The sequence below is a fragment of the Dermacentor andersoni genome, chromosome 4 (genome assembly GCF_023375885.2).
Source record: "Dermacentor andersoni chromosome 4, qqDerAnde1_hic_scaffold, whole genome shotgun sequence".
NCBI lineage: Eukaryota > Metazoa > Arthropoda > Arachnida > Ixodida > Ixodidae > Dermacentor > Dermacentor andersoni.
The window spans coordinates 57,425,809-57,440,839 of NC_092817.1; the positions used below are offsets into that span (position 1 = coordinate 57,425,809).

General features: G+C 44.5%; 1 protein-coding gene across 1 annotated transcript in view; it reads right to left on the minus strand.

Annotated features, from left to right (window-relative positions):
- Nucleotides 1–546: 546 nt before the first annotated feature.
- The window catches only part of Septin2 (septin 2), a 43,646-nt gene continuing 29,161 nt past the window's right edge, over nt 547–15,031 (minus strand). The window contains exons 10-11 of the mRNA XM_050182996.3: nt 12,482–12,571; nt 547–7,772 (exon numbers count right to left, since the gene is read on the minus strand). Coding sequence (XP_050038953.1) covers nt 7,593–7,772; nt 12,482–12,571 — 270 coding nt within the window. The 3' untranslated portion in view covers nt 547–7,592. The remainder of the gene's footprint in view (nt 7,773–12,481; nt 12,572–15,031) is intronic.

Here is a 15,031-nt window from a genome sequence, read left to right on the forward strand (position 1 = left end):
GCGTGACGTGCTATTAGGGATCACGTGGACATAGAGGCTGCGTTGGCTGCTTCGGGAGCACCGAAGCGAGCTGAAAACGAGAGTTTAAATTCCCTCATACACTGCGGTCCTCATTTAGTGGCAAGATTTTCCCGCTTCGAGTGTCTCCTTTACAATGCTTGAAAGCACTACAACATACAGTGGCTGCCTTTGAAGACGCGCAACATGGTAGGCTACTGCTCGGTGCCGCAGTGCCGGACATACGCAACGGAGACCGGTGTCAGCCTTATTCACACGTAGCCGCAGGACAAGAAGCTGCGTGAAGCTTGGCTCGCGAAACATAAAGCCGGCAAACAGTCATCGGCTACAACTCGGGTATGCAGCAAGCACAGACACTAGGAAGATTTCTGCTACGGCGCCATGTCTGTGATGTTCGGCAAACACGCACTGAGACGCTCGCCCAAGTCCGCTGCCCGACTAATGTCATGACGGTTTGGTCTATGAACTTGTCGATGCTATAGATACTTGCAAGTTCATTGGAGTGCAAAGGGAGCGGTAAGAAGCACATAAAAGAAAGAAAGCATGGCATATGGTCATGCTTGATTTATTAATTAATGCACTGGATTACAAAAAATAAAAAAGGAGGCAGTGGGAAATCACACGCTGAGAACACTGATAAACATACAGTGCAACGCAACTCGAGAAATATATTGAAACGTCCAAAAAATTAGAAGAAAAAAAAAAAGATTGAATTGTCGCGACGGCACATCACAGTCTCCGTAGGCGTCGAAATCTCTACAATGAAATTATTTTTGAACAGCTCTGATAGCGCCCACGCAACAATGGTTGCTTGTATACTGTCAAATGCTCATGTTCTGCGGCCTAAAGCTCATGGCACGGTGCGAAAGCGCGCACACGGCGAAAGCGATACAGTGCACGGACAAGCATGCAGACGTGCAGTCTGTCGCTGCGAATCTGTGCGATCGCTGCATTGAGGCTTCATTCTATTGCGCTCCATTTAGTTATACAAACACTATAAGAACATATTTCACATAGTTCGCTCTCAGTGTTTACCTACCTTTCACGCAAGAAGCCGGTTCGGGTAACTCCATCGCGGCGACCGCGCGCAGTGGCATTCACTGTACGTATTCGGCAAAGAGATAGCGTCTAAACGGTTCTGTGCTTTCAGTTTGCTCAAGATTATTATTTAGGCAGCAAAAACTTCTCTCGTTTCGAAAGTACTAACAGAAATGTCCGGGAGAGCTTGCGCGTGGTGTTTTCAGTGAGCGCTGACAACAAAACCTATGAGGAGCGCGCCGCGTGATCCCTCATACTACGCCAGCGAGGCGCTTCCGATAGATGGCGACTCCGTAACTCCTCGCCGCCAATAGCCCCAAGTTGATTGATATGCACTAATATTTAGCACAGTAGTGCCTTGAACAGATAGAAAGCCATGTTCTGAGAGTTCCTTTAATAGCACAGTTTATACAGTGACTAGGTATGAAGCACACAGGATGACACAGAGCACAAGGACCAAGGACACTTAAGATCTGCAAGATAAATGCAAGCAGAATTTTAGGCTTTTAAATCTCAAGTTATATAGCTGGAGGTTTTCCTTTTGTTTTGTACAAAAGTATACGTATCAGTACCACTCACACTCATGGTAGCAACACACCACCGTAAGGGAATGTCAAGGGAGATGAAAACAATTTGTGAGCAATCTCCAGATAAAGTTTATACAAGCATGCAGTTTAGTGTATTATAAAGGAGACATGAAAAAAATTCTACCTCTGTTACATCACATTTCTGGAATACCTATGTTAAACAGTACATCGTCCTTGCCCCAAGCTTGGCAAAACACTGAAAAACTATCAGGTCACTGTAAACTGTGAACCAATGACATATTCAGCAACTACCATTTGTTAGAACCACCTGTTAATGTTACAAAGGGCAAACTTCGATCACTTGCAATACAATACAAAACAAATTGGACAATATCCAGGAGTGATATAGGCATTGATTAAGCGACCACAGAAAGAAAATGTCGGAAACTGCAGAAAGGACCCCTGAATCATGATTCCTTTAAAGCATACATCATTTTTCGCATGCAATGCTGAAAACACAGGTGTGCTTCAATTCAAGCTGTAAACTTGTCTGCCTTCATACCGCTTCACACAAACAAAGCAGCTGTGAAAACCACCAACAATGTATGCAAGGTCAACAGTCACTAAACATACACATTTCATGTGCAATCAGCTAACTGTCTACCCGAGGCTTATAAGTGCAATCTGCACTAAGTGGACTACCTAGATTAACTGGTATGGCCACACGCGAAATACAAGACAACGCAAGTGCACGTCCCATCTTCACTACAATTCAAGGTACCTTAATCCACTCAGCACAGATCACAACGAAAAGCGGGTGGTCAATCAATCATTTTCTGGGATATTTTCACCCTTGTGTGGCATAATATCCTGCATGATACCCAAGTGATAGTATGTACTATTCTGTCAATGCACTCAACTACACAATGTAAAAATGATGCTGAGCAGAGGTGCACGATTCCTTTTAGGCGATCCTGTTTGGCAAGACTAGCCAATTAACGAACACTGAAATAAAAAATCTGAGGACGCCTAAGCCCTTCTTATGAGCTGTGAATGCAAAAGCATTAATGTCCTATTGAACGCCACTGAGTGGTCCTTCTAGTTTTGCACTGTGAGTAAAGTTTGAGTTTTGCTGCAAGGTATGTTATAGAGTTTTGCGATTAAATGGTGTGGGTTATTTCTTTTTTTTGTTTTGTACAGTTTCTACATTAGCATGTTGGCTGTAAGCCGCAGTCGCTTGGACAATATTGCTGAGAAATCAAGGACGCTGCATGCCACTGAAGTCCTGCGTGACGAAACCGAGGAAGCGGCAACTGCCACCAAGGCCGGCAGGCCCACACGGCTGCTAAGCCCAGTATGGGCGAGAAAGATAGAAACCAGGCGCCAGCTTCTGAGACCGAGACGGCGGCACTCTCATGCATATGTCACTCGAGAAGCCTCACCGACGACAGGTCGTCTTGCCCCGCGGTGCCGCGTCGCTGTATCTGCTCCGTCGAAGTGCAATGGCGACGTGGTGTCACGGCAACGTCCTCTACCCTCATGAAACACCCTGTGCGATACCGCAGCAGGTGTTCCGATTCGCCCGCTCTGCTCCATCAAGATGGCATTGTGACGTGGCATCTCAGCCAATGACAATGATAGCCAGAATTGATGAAAGGTATTCACCAATGAGCACATAGCTGTTTGTTACAGCAGTTTCCCACTGCAAGTGCATTTTTACAGCACACTGCTGCTGCAAGCAGCAGACATACTTTGTCCTTTGTGCTTACATGTTTCCCACAGTGTGCTTGTGGAGCTCTTGGATTGCCACACATGATTGGTAGCAAACATACCATTCTAAATGCCCTGAACTAAGTTAAATGTAGCAAGAAGCACAGGCAACAATAGAAGTGCATAGCGAAAGAAGGATGCTGCTTACTTTGAACTGCGCAACATGAAACATTTGTAATTGCCAGTTGTATAACAGTTAAGTAGAAAATATTTGATAATTGGCCATTTCAGATAATTGGCCTTGCAGGAAAGTCTATAGAACAATGCTCTTTCTTCCTCTATGCCAACCTTAAGCATACACAATACAGGCAAAGTTTGTCATTCATTTTCAGCTCGCATCAATACCAATGCTTCACACAATACAAATCATACCTGTCAAAGTGAAGGGGTACAGCTGAGAACTTCAATGTATGAACACCAAACCAACACTGTTTTGGTTGTAGCCATGCTGAGCTCACTGTCGTAACCATGCAGTTGAATTTTCACAACTGACCTCACACCACATGCCCTGCACCACAAGGGTGAAGCAAACTATGCCTATTTCTCGCATCGCAATCGGCCCAGTAATTTTGCTGCCAGCACTTTTTCCACATGTGAACCCCTGCTGTTGCGTCAAGACAAAGAGGCAACCAACATTATGTAACAACAACCACGCTGATACTTAGAGAGTAAGTGTAACACCTTGACTTTCTCTTTCTGAACTGTGGTATAGGAAGTTGATCAATTTCACTGTGGGTTTTCAACACGCTGCCAACCATTCATTCACATAAAAATGTATCTACAAGGCACACTATTCCCTGTATAGCTTGAAGACTACACTTTGTGTTCGCCACGCTTGTGAGTAAAAATCAAAAGTCAGTGGTTTTGTCGGTGCTCTTCTGAAGCTTTACGAAACATGTTTCGAAACACTGACTGATTACTTCTGCTTTGTCTTAATTCAGCGTGACAACAATTAAGCTATGACTTGATATATGACAGTATATGTTGCAACAACTACTAGTTCACATAAAAATAAAACACAAAACCAGTGAAAATCTGAATTTCTTTTAAGTAAAGAGAGAGTTAAGGTGGGCATGATCTAGCAATTCCTTTTGCTTGATTCTATTCTTTTCTTATCATTCACTGTTCATGATTGGCCAATCCTGATAACATAGGCAGAGCATCGTTCGGACCATGGACAAAGCGCAAAATGGATTGAGTGCAATCGTTATGTTATCCAAAGCCAAGAATCAGTTCTATACCAGAACACCAATTTCATAGACAGACCTAACATGTCAGACACTAAAATCATATGCCAAAATGGCCAAAGTCTAAAACTCGCACGGTGAAATACAATGTTTCCATAATGAACATAAATGATCCTAGTGCTTTTAAAAATTAGCTATCAAGCCTGCTGCAAAACTACTGTATGATTGGTTATTTTTCCTGCTTTCTTTTAACTTTAAATGTGTAACCTGCTCTCTGTGGTTATTTCCTTTTTTTTGTTATTTCTTCTATGTATGCCCCCTACCTCATGTAATGTATTTATACCCTGAGGGTACTGCAAAATAAAATCAATCAATCAATCCTCACAAAGGAACACTTACTACATCTTCACATAAAGGGGGCAGCAGATTCCTTTCAAGATATCTTAGTTCTAATGATTGAGGGAAGGGCTCAAGTGAAGGTCACTAGGCACACAATTCTTTTAATTCCTCCCATCTACATTTTTCCCCTCCCTAGCAAAGTAGCATGTAGGTGAGTACTCCTTTGCCAGCAAACCTTTCCGTTTTCAAGTCAAGAGCACTCACTCTCTTATTTCAACCACCTGGCTCTTTAATGTGTGCCGATATCTCTGTATTCTGTCTCGCTGAAGTGTGGCTGCTTCAGCCACAATGCGAACCCGCGACTGCCAGTTTGGCAGCAGAATGCCACTGTCCCTGGCCAAGTGCACGAAGGACACGATTGATTAGTCCCCTGGATATACTCCTTGTGAAGGACCCACATAAATAGTATAAACATAAGTAAGTCACTGTGCGTCTCTTGTCCGCATAAAAGAAAATTGTTACTGGAAACTATCCTAACGTAAAACCTACAAGAAAAACTCCTGCGGCAGAACAATACAACAAATGAAGCAACAAGTCTTTGGACCTAAAATGGCAAATTTCTGCTACATTAAATTCCCGCAGCAGTTGCCACCCCGCCCACTCATAAGTAGGCAGTCTACACAGCCATAATAATTTACTAGAACATAGAGACCTCCCCACCTGATGAGGAACTTAAGCAGCTAAAAAGTAGAGTGTCACCTACCACAGCAGCAAGTACAAGGCAGCCAGTATAGTGCACATCTAGCACTGGCATTACAAAGTGGAACAGTGTGCTGTAAAAGATTCGATACCCGACTTCACTACTACTAAACTCGCTTCAATGTTAGGGATCAACACAGTAGAACATGAAACAATACAAGTTAACAATAAAAAAATGGCAGTTGTAAATAAAATTCAATTTGATCTGAAAACACTCCATGTTTGCATCGGTTTTTCTGCAAGCTACAGCGTATGTTAGCCCTTGGATGCACGCTGCATTTGCCTAGAGCACGGTACACTCATACCTGAGGGCTTATCAGCACAAGTAAACAGCTTTGAGAACATGGAATAAAGAACTCTCAATGCTAAAACAAGAGAATGGGTTAAGCTCTTATCAAACCACATGAGTTCAGATATTCTGAGAAGAATAACTAGCAGGTTCAACCTGCAGAGGTGCAAGATATGCCATTTAGGCAACACCTCGCTACATCTGCTAGTGCTGAGGAAGTTCTCGCCTTCTGAGACAACCTCACGATTGACAAGGTGCAAGCAACAAAAACTATTTAAAGAAAAAAAAAAAGCAATGAAAGGTACGTAGGAAGCATACAGTAGCTTCTGTTGATGTGGCACTGGTTATTTTCACCATCACTTCAGATTTTACCATGCCTTTTGAAGTTCCTACAATTTTGTGCGTCCCGCCAAGCTTAAGTTGACACATTCCAACTGGACTAAAAAGAAAGGAAAATTTGAAACAAAGTACATCCAGCCTGCCACATAACCTGCATTGTCTTAGACCAGCTGAAAAGCAGCACTAGTGCCAATCTGGTTCAGCTGCTCTAAAGTGGTGATGTTTCACAGAAAGGATCATACTCTCATTTGGTCACTTCCGGGGATAATTTCACTTTTGTGCGACGCAATGTCAACTACGCCACATGAAAATAACTGATGGAGAAATACGCCATTCTTTTCTAAAGGTCTACTTCTGCTGGCACAGCCAACTAAACCACACTGAAAGTTGTAGTTCCCAGAAGCTACCAATCAAGAATATGGCCACAGGTTCACATGCCGTAGTTGTAACTTTGGCCAACAATGGATGCCACAGCATTCACATTTCATGTGTTGATACACTATAAGATGACAAAGGAAAGAGCACATATGTACATTCTGCAAAAGGAAAAAAATTAAAAAGAATTCTCTCTCTCATGGATCTGTGTGATGATGTATAGAAAAACATGAATTTACTCAGTTCCAGTTAAATAAAACTCTAGCAGTTTACGCATTTACAAAAAAGGTGCTCACAAGTATGGTCTTACCCTCATTTCAAGAAAGAAAAGAACACAAATTATTTGGGTTCGTTCAGCCTTTACTGTAAGCTGCTTGTTTCCAATGCGAACCACTTACACTGCACCAGTAAGCTAATATCACTATCAATGTGAACCTTTCCAAACCATTCACTCTCCACCATTGTAAGTTAGAAAAAACTGCATCGTCACTGACCTTTCAACCTGTTAATGTTGTCTAAGAACAGACATGCCATTTCATCAAAGAAGTTGCTTTCACAAGACAGGGCACTGACAACATTGCACCAGAGAGAGGACGGCACGCGAGGACACTTTGACAAGACTATTAGTCGGCCATGAGCCATAGCTATGCCTCCTCCTCTCTTTGATGCGACATGCGGGATGAGACGGACGTGCCGAGGTTCACTTCAAAGAAGCAGCACTTACAAAAGAGCCACACCAACCGCGTTGTTACTTCGCACTCTAGAAAGACAGCACGCGAGGACATTTGGCAACATTACCAGGACCTGCCAACAGCCGCAGCCATAACTTACCCTCTGCTTGACACGATGGTGAGCAGAACAAAGAGCACACCCCAGAGTTTCGTCAAGCACCCTTGGTTCCCTTGGTGACAAGCAGAGTGGTGTGATGTGCCAGCCTGGTGGGAGCAGACATCACTTCTTCTTGCTTTTGCCCAGGGTGAGCGTGTGAGAGGAGTGGCTCTGCACCTGCTGCACCAGGGCTTTCTTGTCATTGAGCTGACGAATTTCGTCCTCGAGCCGTTTGCGCTCTTCTTCTAGCTTCCGTTTCTCCTCGGCGTGCTGTTTCTTCAATGCGTCAAACTTGGCATGCAGCTTGGGAACGAAAAAATGAAAGTGGTCGTTGAAAACTTTTGCAGATGCGAAATATCTGAAATCTAATTTTGTCCGTTGCAGAGTGTGACAAGTCTGAGAAAAATATTCTTTAGCTGCACATCAGTCCCACGTGAAGACCACTTATTGTAGTAAAGACTACTTACAATGAATTCTGATACATTGAATTGTGGCCTATATTAGACTATGTTAACACACATTAAACAATGTCATCAAAGTATTACAGCAAAGCTAGAACATAATGGAAGGCTACAGTGTGAGAACCGACGGAGACAAAGGATGCGCACAAAGTACACAGACACAGCGCCGACTTTCAACAAAAATGTTTATTTTGCCGGTACGCAGCTAGTTTCAAAGCAAACACTTGGCAAAAGAAAACAAGAACATCACAAATGTGCACAGAACCTGCTTGTACTGCTATGGCACCCTGGCATTTGAAGCAAGGTAGGTCAGCTATTTTTCACACAAAGCTATCAAGGGACAACTGACACAGTTACTTCCAGCACGTGAAATTGCGACAGCCTCGATAATTTCTCTAGTAAGGCTTGATTTTCTCCTAGATATGGCAATCTTGCATTTGTCGAAGACAGGTTTGCACCCACAGTCGCGACAGTGCACGCCTGGATGACCTTGAATAGTGCTGTTAATGTTGTTGTGGTGTTCCTTAAGTCGATTGTTAGTGCATTGGCCGATTTACCTAATGTAGACTTTACCACATGAGATATGTATCTCATATACGACACACTGGGCACACTGCGTGTGTGTACATTGTGTGCCTTCTTAGTCTCCGACGGTTCTCGCACTGTAGCCTTTCACTACGTTCAACCAACAAGCCCAACTAGTCATTCTGCTCAACTAGAACATAACTGCCTACAGTAGAACCTCATTCATATGTTCTGTAGAAAATGTGAGAAAAAACATACTAACTGGGAAAATTTAACTGGGAACCCGAAGTCACTAAAAGTTTTGGCAGATTCAGCTGTAGTTGACATTTATGTAAGGGAAGAGTTGTGTGAATCGTTGTGGCACAAGATGCTGACCCACATCGAGCTGGTAAGGCCTGAGCGGCCAGAGACGTGCATTTTAAGATGGCGATGGGGAAACCGAAATGAAATTGAGCTGGCAGGTGACACCAGAGTATGATGCTGCCAGAGCGAAACATGACGCTCTTGCCTTACCTGCAGCAGGGTACATGCGTGTTTAGGTTACCGGACTAAAAGCAGGCAGTACACTTCCAGTTGTACTACGCCATGTACACTGTAGCAGATAGGTTGTGAAGATGCTTATCGCAATAGGGTTGGCGGAAATACAGTCGAACCCGACAATGTCGAACCCATTTACATCGAACAATTTCTGAACACGGTATAGTCACAATGAGTATATGTAGCAAAAATTACGCTTACACAGAACAAAAACAGCAGCGACTCCCAATATATGGAACGTCAAGCGGTGCAAAAGTGCCCCTAGAAGTTGGCTTCCCCTTGCAGCAGTGGGGAAACCCGCCGACATATATTAAAGGTGGCTTAGCCCGGTGATGCGGCTCCATCCACCCTCTCTCCCTACCATGACCGCGCCGCATAGAACAAGTCAACGACACCCCCTGCAAAAAATGATCCTGGCCTACCCGCAGCGCTTGCTCAGACAGGCAATCAGAGGCTCTTGTGCCCTCGTTATGCAAGATCCTGCAAGTCCGAGTTGCCTCGCTGTTTTTCTCGTTCATTGTGTTTGTGCCTTGTGGGCCTTCTCCCACAGTGTCGCCATAATGGCTAGCGCGAAGCGGCAGAATTTGCCTTTTGCCGTGAAGCTCGAAATCATAAACCAAGTCGAACGCGGTAAAAAGTCGTATGTTAGGGCTAAAGTAGACAAACGCCCAGTGCCCGTGGCAGCCGACGTGTATGCATGGTCGTGTACAAAATGTCAAGGTGGCCGTGTGCAAGTGGTTCATCCAAAACTGCTTCAGACGTGCCGGCTTCCGCATGCCTGGTGACGACTCTGAAAACGCTTGCGAGTGCGACGATGCCATTGCCAGTGTCACTGAAGTTTGGAGCGAGCCGTCAGAATTTCCAGAAGCCGTTGACAGATCAATGGCCGAAGAGCTTGCGAGTGTGGATGATGGTGTCGCGACCACGGGTGAGCCTGAGAACGAGGACTACATTGCTGACATCGTACCGAGCACAAGTGAAAGTGGGCACAATGAGGAAAGCAACGACGATCCTTTGCCCACATCCGCTGAGTTGATTGGTGCTAGTCCAGCGCTTCTGTGCGAATGTGGAAGGTTGTGGCCTCAACTGCTCTGACTCTTTAGTCAATGTGGAGAAGTTCGCGCTGTTGCAGGCAGCGACGTTGCCCAAGCAGAAGATACAGGACTACTTCATGCGAAAACTAGGCTCTTTTCATTAATAATGTGCTTTTATAAATGGTACGTGCTTTTATGATGTCCAATTCTTTAGCAGGCTTATATCGGAATTGTGCCCTATATCAAACTGATAGAAGTTTTTTGGCGAGTTCGATATAACCGGGTTCGACTGTGGTGGTGAACACAATGTGCGATGACCTGCGAGATTTGCTGGTACTGGAATAGGAAACTGAATGCGTGCCATCGTTTTCACATGACATGGGCAGGTGAGTACAGTTGAACCCGACTATATCGAACCCGTTTACATCGAATTATTCTTTATATCGAACAATTTCTGAAGACGGTATAGTCGCAATGAGTAGATATAGCAAAAATTACGCTTACATCGAACAAAAATAAGAGTGGCTCCCGATATATCGAACAAGTGGCGCAAAAGTGCCTCCAGAAGTTGGCTCCATCCAAATATTCTCCCTACTGTGACCCCGCTGCATCGAGCGAGTCGTCGACACCCTCCTGCAAAAAATGATCTTGGCCCGCCCGCAGCGCTTGCTCGGACAGGCAATCAGAAGCTCTTGTGCATTCATCGTGCAAGATGGCACAAGTGCGAGTTATCTTGCTGCTTTTCTGGTTTATTGTGTTTGTGCCTTGTGGACCTTCTCCCGCAGTGTTGCCATGATGAAGTGGCAGAATTTGCCTTTCGCCGTGAAGCTTGACATAAATCGGCCGAACGTGGTGAGAGGTCAGATGTCCCCGCAGTGTGCAAGATTCCGAGGAGCACTGTCAGCACGATCTTGAAATGTAAGGGGGATATTAGGGCTAAAGCGGACAAACTCTCGACCCGGTGCCCGTGGCACCCGATGCATACGCACGGCCCTGTACAAGTGGTCCATTCGAAATTGCTTCAGACGTGCCGGCTTCCGCGTGCCCATTGATGACTCTTAAATTCTGATGAGTGCGATGAAGCCGTTGCACGTGTTGCCGAAGTATGGAGCGAGCTGTCAGTTTTCCGGAAGGCGTTGACGAATCAACAGTCGATGAGTTTGTGAGTGCAGATGAAGGTGTTGCGACCACGGGAGAGCCCAAAGACGAGGACTACCTTACAGACCTCGTACCAAACAAGTGAAAGTGGGCACAATGAGGAAAGCAACGATGGTCCTTTGCTCACATCCTCCGAGGTGATTGATGCATGCGCACTAGTCTGGTGCTTCTGCGCGAATGTGGAAGGTTGCGGCCTCGGCTGCTCCGACTCTTTAGACAATGTAGCGAAGTGCGTGGGTCACGGGCAGCGAGATTGCCCAAGCAGAAGAAAATACAGGGCTATTTTATGCAAAAATAAGCTAGTTTTATCAATAAAGCGATTTTATAAATTTCATATGCTTTTATGAAATCCACTTCTTTAGCAGGCTTATACCGAATTATGCCCTATAGCGAATTGAGAGGCATTTTTTTGCAAGTTCGATATAGCCGGGTTTGACTGTACTGCAAGGATGCTGCTGCAGCAGGTGGCTACTGCTCTAGACCGCGTGCCCCTCACACGTTTTCTAGTTTACATTGGATCTAGTGGCCGGAAAACATATCACACGATCACAGTGTGACAATGCACTTAATGTTGGTGAGGTTAGATTGTTTTCTGGGACTGTATCAACCGGCAAAAAAGAAGCGTAACGTTATAAGTAATTCTTCGTGTTCTCGATCATGAATGTTAGCGCTGGGAAATCGTACGAAACAGGATCTATCAATGAGGTTCTACTGTATGTAGTGAAGCTCCACGTACAGTAGAATGACGCACAGCAGTGGCATTGAGTTCTAACGAATTAATGAATTCCTGATTGAATTCCAACACTTCGTACAGCAAAATAAATATTCATGCAAAAAAAAAAAAAAACTTCGCTCAACAAACGCCCAAGGCCTCGAATGCACTATTTCTACACAAAGTCAACTTCAGTGTATCTGCTAGCCAGAAAGCCAATCATTGAGCTTATGCCCCACATTCAACAAACTCGCTCTTAGCTGCCATCGGCGACAAATATTAAGAAAATCCAAGTGAATGCAACATGCAGTACCTTTCAGTCAGCAAAAATTGCTTGCAAGCGATTTGCTGGAGAAATCGAACATACTTTGTAGACGTTTTGGCAGCTTGTGTGTGTTAAATAGCAGTGGGAAGAGGGGGGATGGGGGTGGAAGTAGTCTGGAACCTTTAGGATTGAGTTTTCAAACCTGGAATCCTCATCTATGAGTTTAAAAGAAATTGGGAGATAGTTGAGCACACAATCTGCTATGTTTGGGTGGAACAAACCAAAGTGCAAATTTTAAGGTGCATGCATGGAAGACATACCTCCTTTTCAGCTTCCTTGAGCTCGGCTTCCTTGTCCTTGACCCGAACCACGAACATCTGGCGCATTTCATCCTCTTTTCGCTGCAGTTCCTGCACAGATGACAACGATGTTTGAAATGCTGCTGCAAGTTCCGAGGAAACTGGGGGATGATACAGAGATGAGAACGGAAGTCATTCATAAGCCCTTCAACATATTGAAATAGCTCCACGCATTGCTCTGCAATCTGTGAGCCTCCTAGTTAGCTAAGATGGTTGCTACTGCAACCATCTGCACCGGAAAGGAGTTGGTTACAGTCTGAATTCCCGGACGGACAAAATTTGCTTCAACTGTGAAGCCTTTCCGAGAAACCCATGTGGTTTTTCTTTCTAGCATTATGCTACTGTCGTTTGGATGACAACTTTGCCTTAAAGGTGAGCAATATGAAAGTAAACTAGCTGGTTTACGTCTCTTTCTGTGCTGTTGCTCATCTATATCGTTAGCCTGCGAAATTCGACTGAACTTCTGATGCAGTGTTACATACCCTAGACTTCTGTTAATTCAACCCCAGTTACCGTATTTGCCTCATTCTAATGTGCACCCAATTTTCGCAGGCTTAAAGAAAGAAAAGTGCACCCAAACACAAGATTCGCCTGAATGTAACAAGCTCCCAATTTATGAAATAAAGTATAGAGTGTCCCCATGTTCGCAACCAGAAAAAACAAGACGTGCAGAATTTACTTTCATAGAAAGGAGGAACATTTTTTTTAATGAGCTTGCAGACATGACGCATCGTCTCTTGCACTTCATTGGCCACAGCTACCAAGCATGCAGGTGTGGTATTCTCGAGTGATCACATTTAGAAATACTATTGTCACTTTGCGAGCCTCTACATCGGACTTGCCGAAGTGTGTGACAGCACTCCTGACACTGTGCGCAGATAGTAAGCTTGGCACAGCGCCCGAAACGCTGACAGCCGATTGCACCCGGTGAATCTGGTGTCGAGTTGTGCGACATCTCACAAAAGTAGTATCTGCAAAAGTTATTGGCCGAAAATACTGCCCAAGATAGTAGTTGAGTATAAAATGAACTGACATCAACCTTTACAGCATCGTACTCTGTCACCATTTTGTGATGACAAGGATGCTTTATCCGACGGCGTGTTGTTGCCAATGCCGTGAAAGTGGTTTTGGTTTTGAATCCAATTGTAAGGCGCAGGCAATTTTCAGACACATTTTCTTTGAAAAAAAGGTGTGCGCTAGATTTGGGTAAATACAGCAATTAATTTTTTCGATTAATTCAATCCCGACAGAAGGTCCCAGCCGGCACCAACACATTTCTATGGGCCCAAACGTCCGTTATTTCGATCCTAACATTGGCTTTAGCTGGATAATTCGAACTTGACCAGACAGCATTTATACACGTGACCCTTACGGTGACCCCAATAAAGACAACTATAGTGACCCCTTTAGTGGCAACATTCCCTGGCAGAGTTTAGGGAACTATGAATCTCGCCAAAAATGTCTATTTTCAGACTGCCCTAGGAAGGTTTTCAAGCAATAATGATAGCGTACAATGTTTGATTAAGTTACTTGCTTCTAATGTGCACAACCTTCTTTTTAAAGAAAGATAGGCTGAAAATTGCCTGCGCAGTAAACAAAACTGCATTAGCGGCAATCATATGTATTACCGCACAACACAACTGCATCATGGCAAGGCTGACTTTAGGAAAGCGGGCGCCATTGTGCGACACATATTAGATAGACCCCTGCCATTTTTTCTTGCTAAAATATCACATACACATTAGATTTTTGATTTTTTCAAGAGCTTTAATGTCAGTTCTAGGTTAGTTTTTTTTTTACTTTGTACGTGTAGAAAAAGGCCACATGCTTGATTCATGGCGTGCTAGAATTGGGCAAATACCATATTTACTCGCATAATGAACGCACTTTTCAAAAAAAAAATATGCGCAATGTTGGAAGGTGTGTTCATTATGCGGGGTAAAATTTTGAGATTTTTCTTTTTTCCACAGCCACCTCTAAAGAGAAGTCTGTTTTGCCCGAAACGCGAACCATCGATTGCGATAACAAATGTGTAGACAGCTACACAAAGTAAGGATGTGTAGTTTTATCAGCCGTATAAACTTGCAAACATTCGCTTCAATGCAAACTGAGCGACGAGAATGCAGCCCGCACAGAGGTATGAGCCGCCATCAACTCAGCCCCTGATGCAGATCGCTTTGAAGATAAGGAGCGCCGCGGCCGTGCAGTGCGCAGTTGCATACGCAGTTGCTGCGAAAGTACAACACCGCTGTCGCCCCCTTCCCCACCTCTGGGGCTTTGTGTGCGACGAAAGACTGCGCGCAAGATTGAGCCACGATCGTTGGCTTCCCTCGCGCACTTTCACTTGCACCTACACCATGCGGCACTTGCCGCTGCCAGCAAAAATGTGCCTGGAGCGTCCCTATAATTGCTATCGCAATAAAAGTTGGAGACACGGTACGATTTGGTGTCCAACACGGCGTCGGACACAATCGTGCCCGCCGAACACCATATCGGACACCGAATCGTACC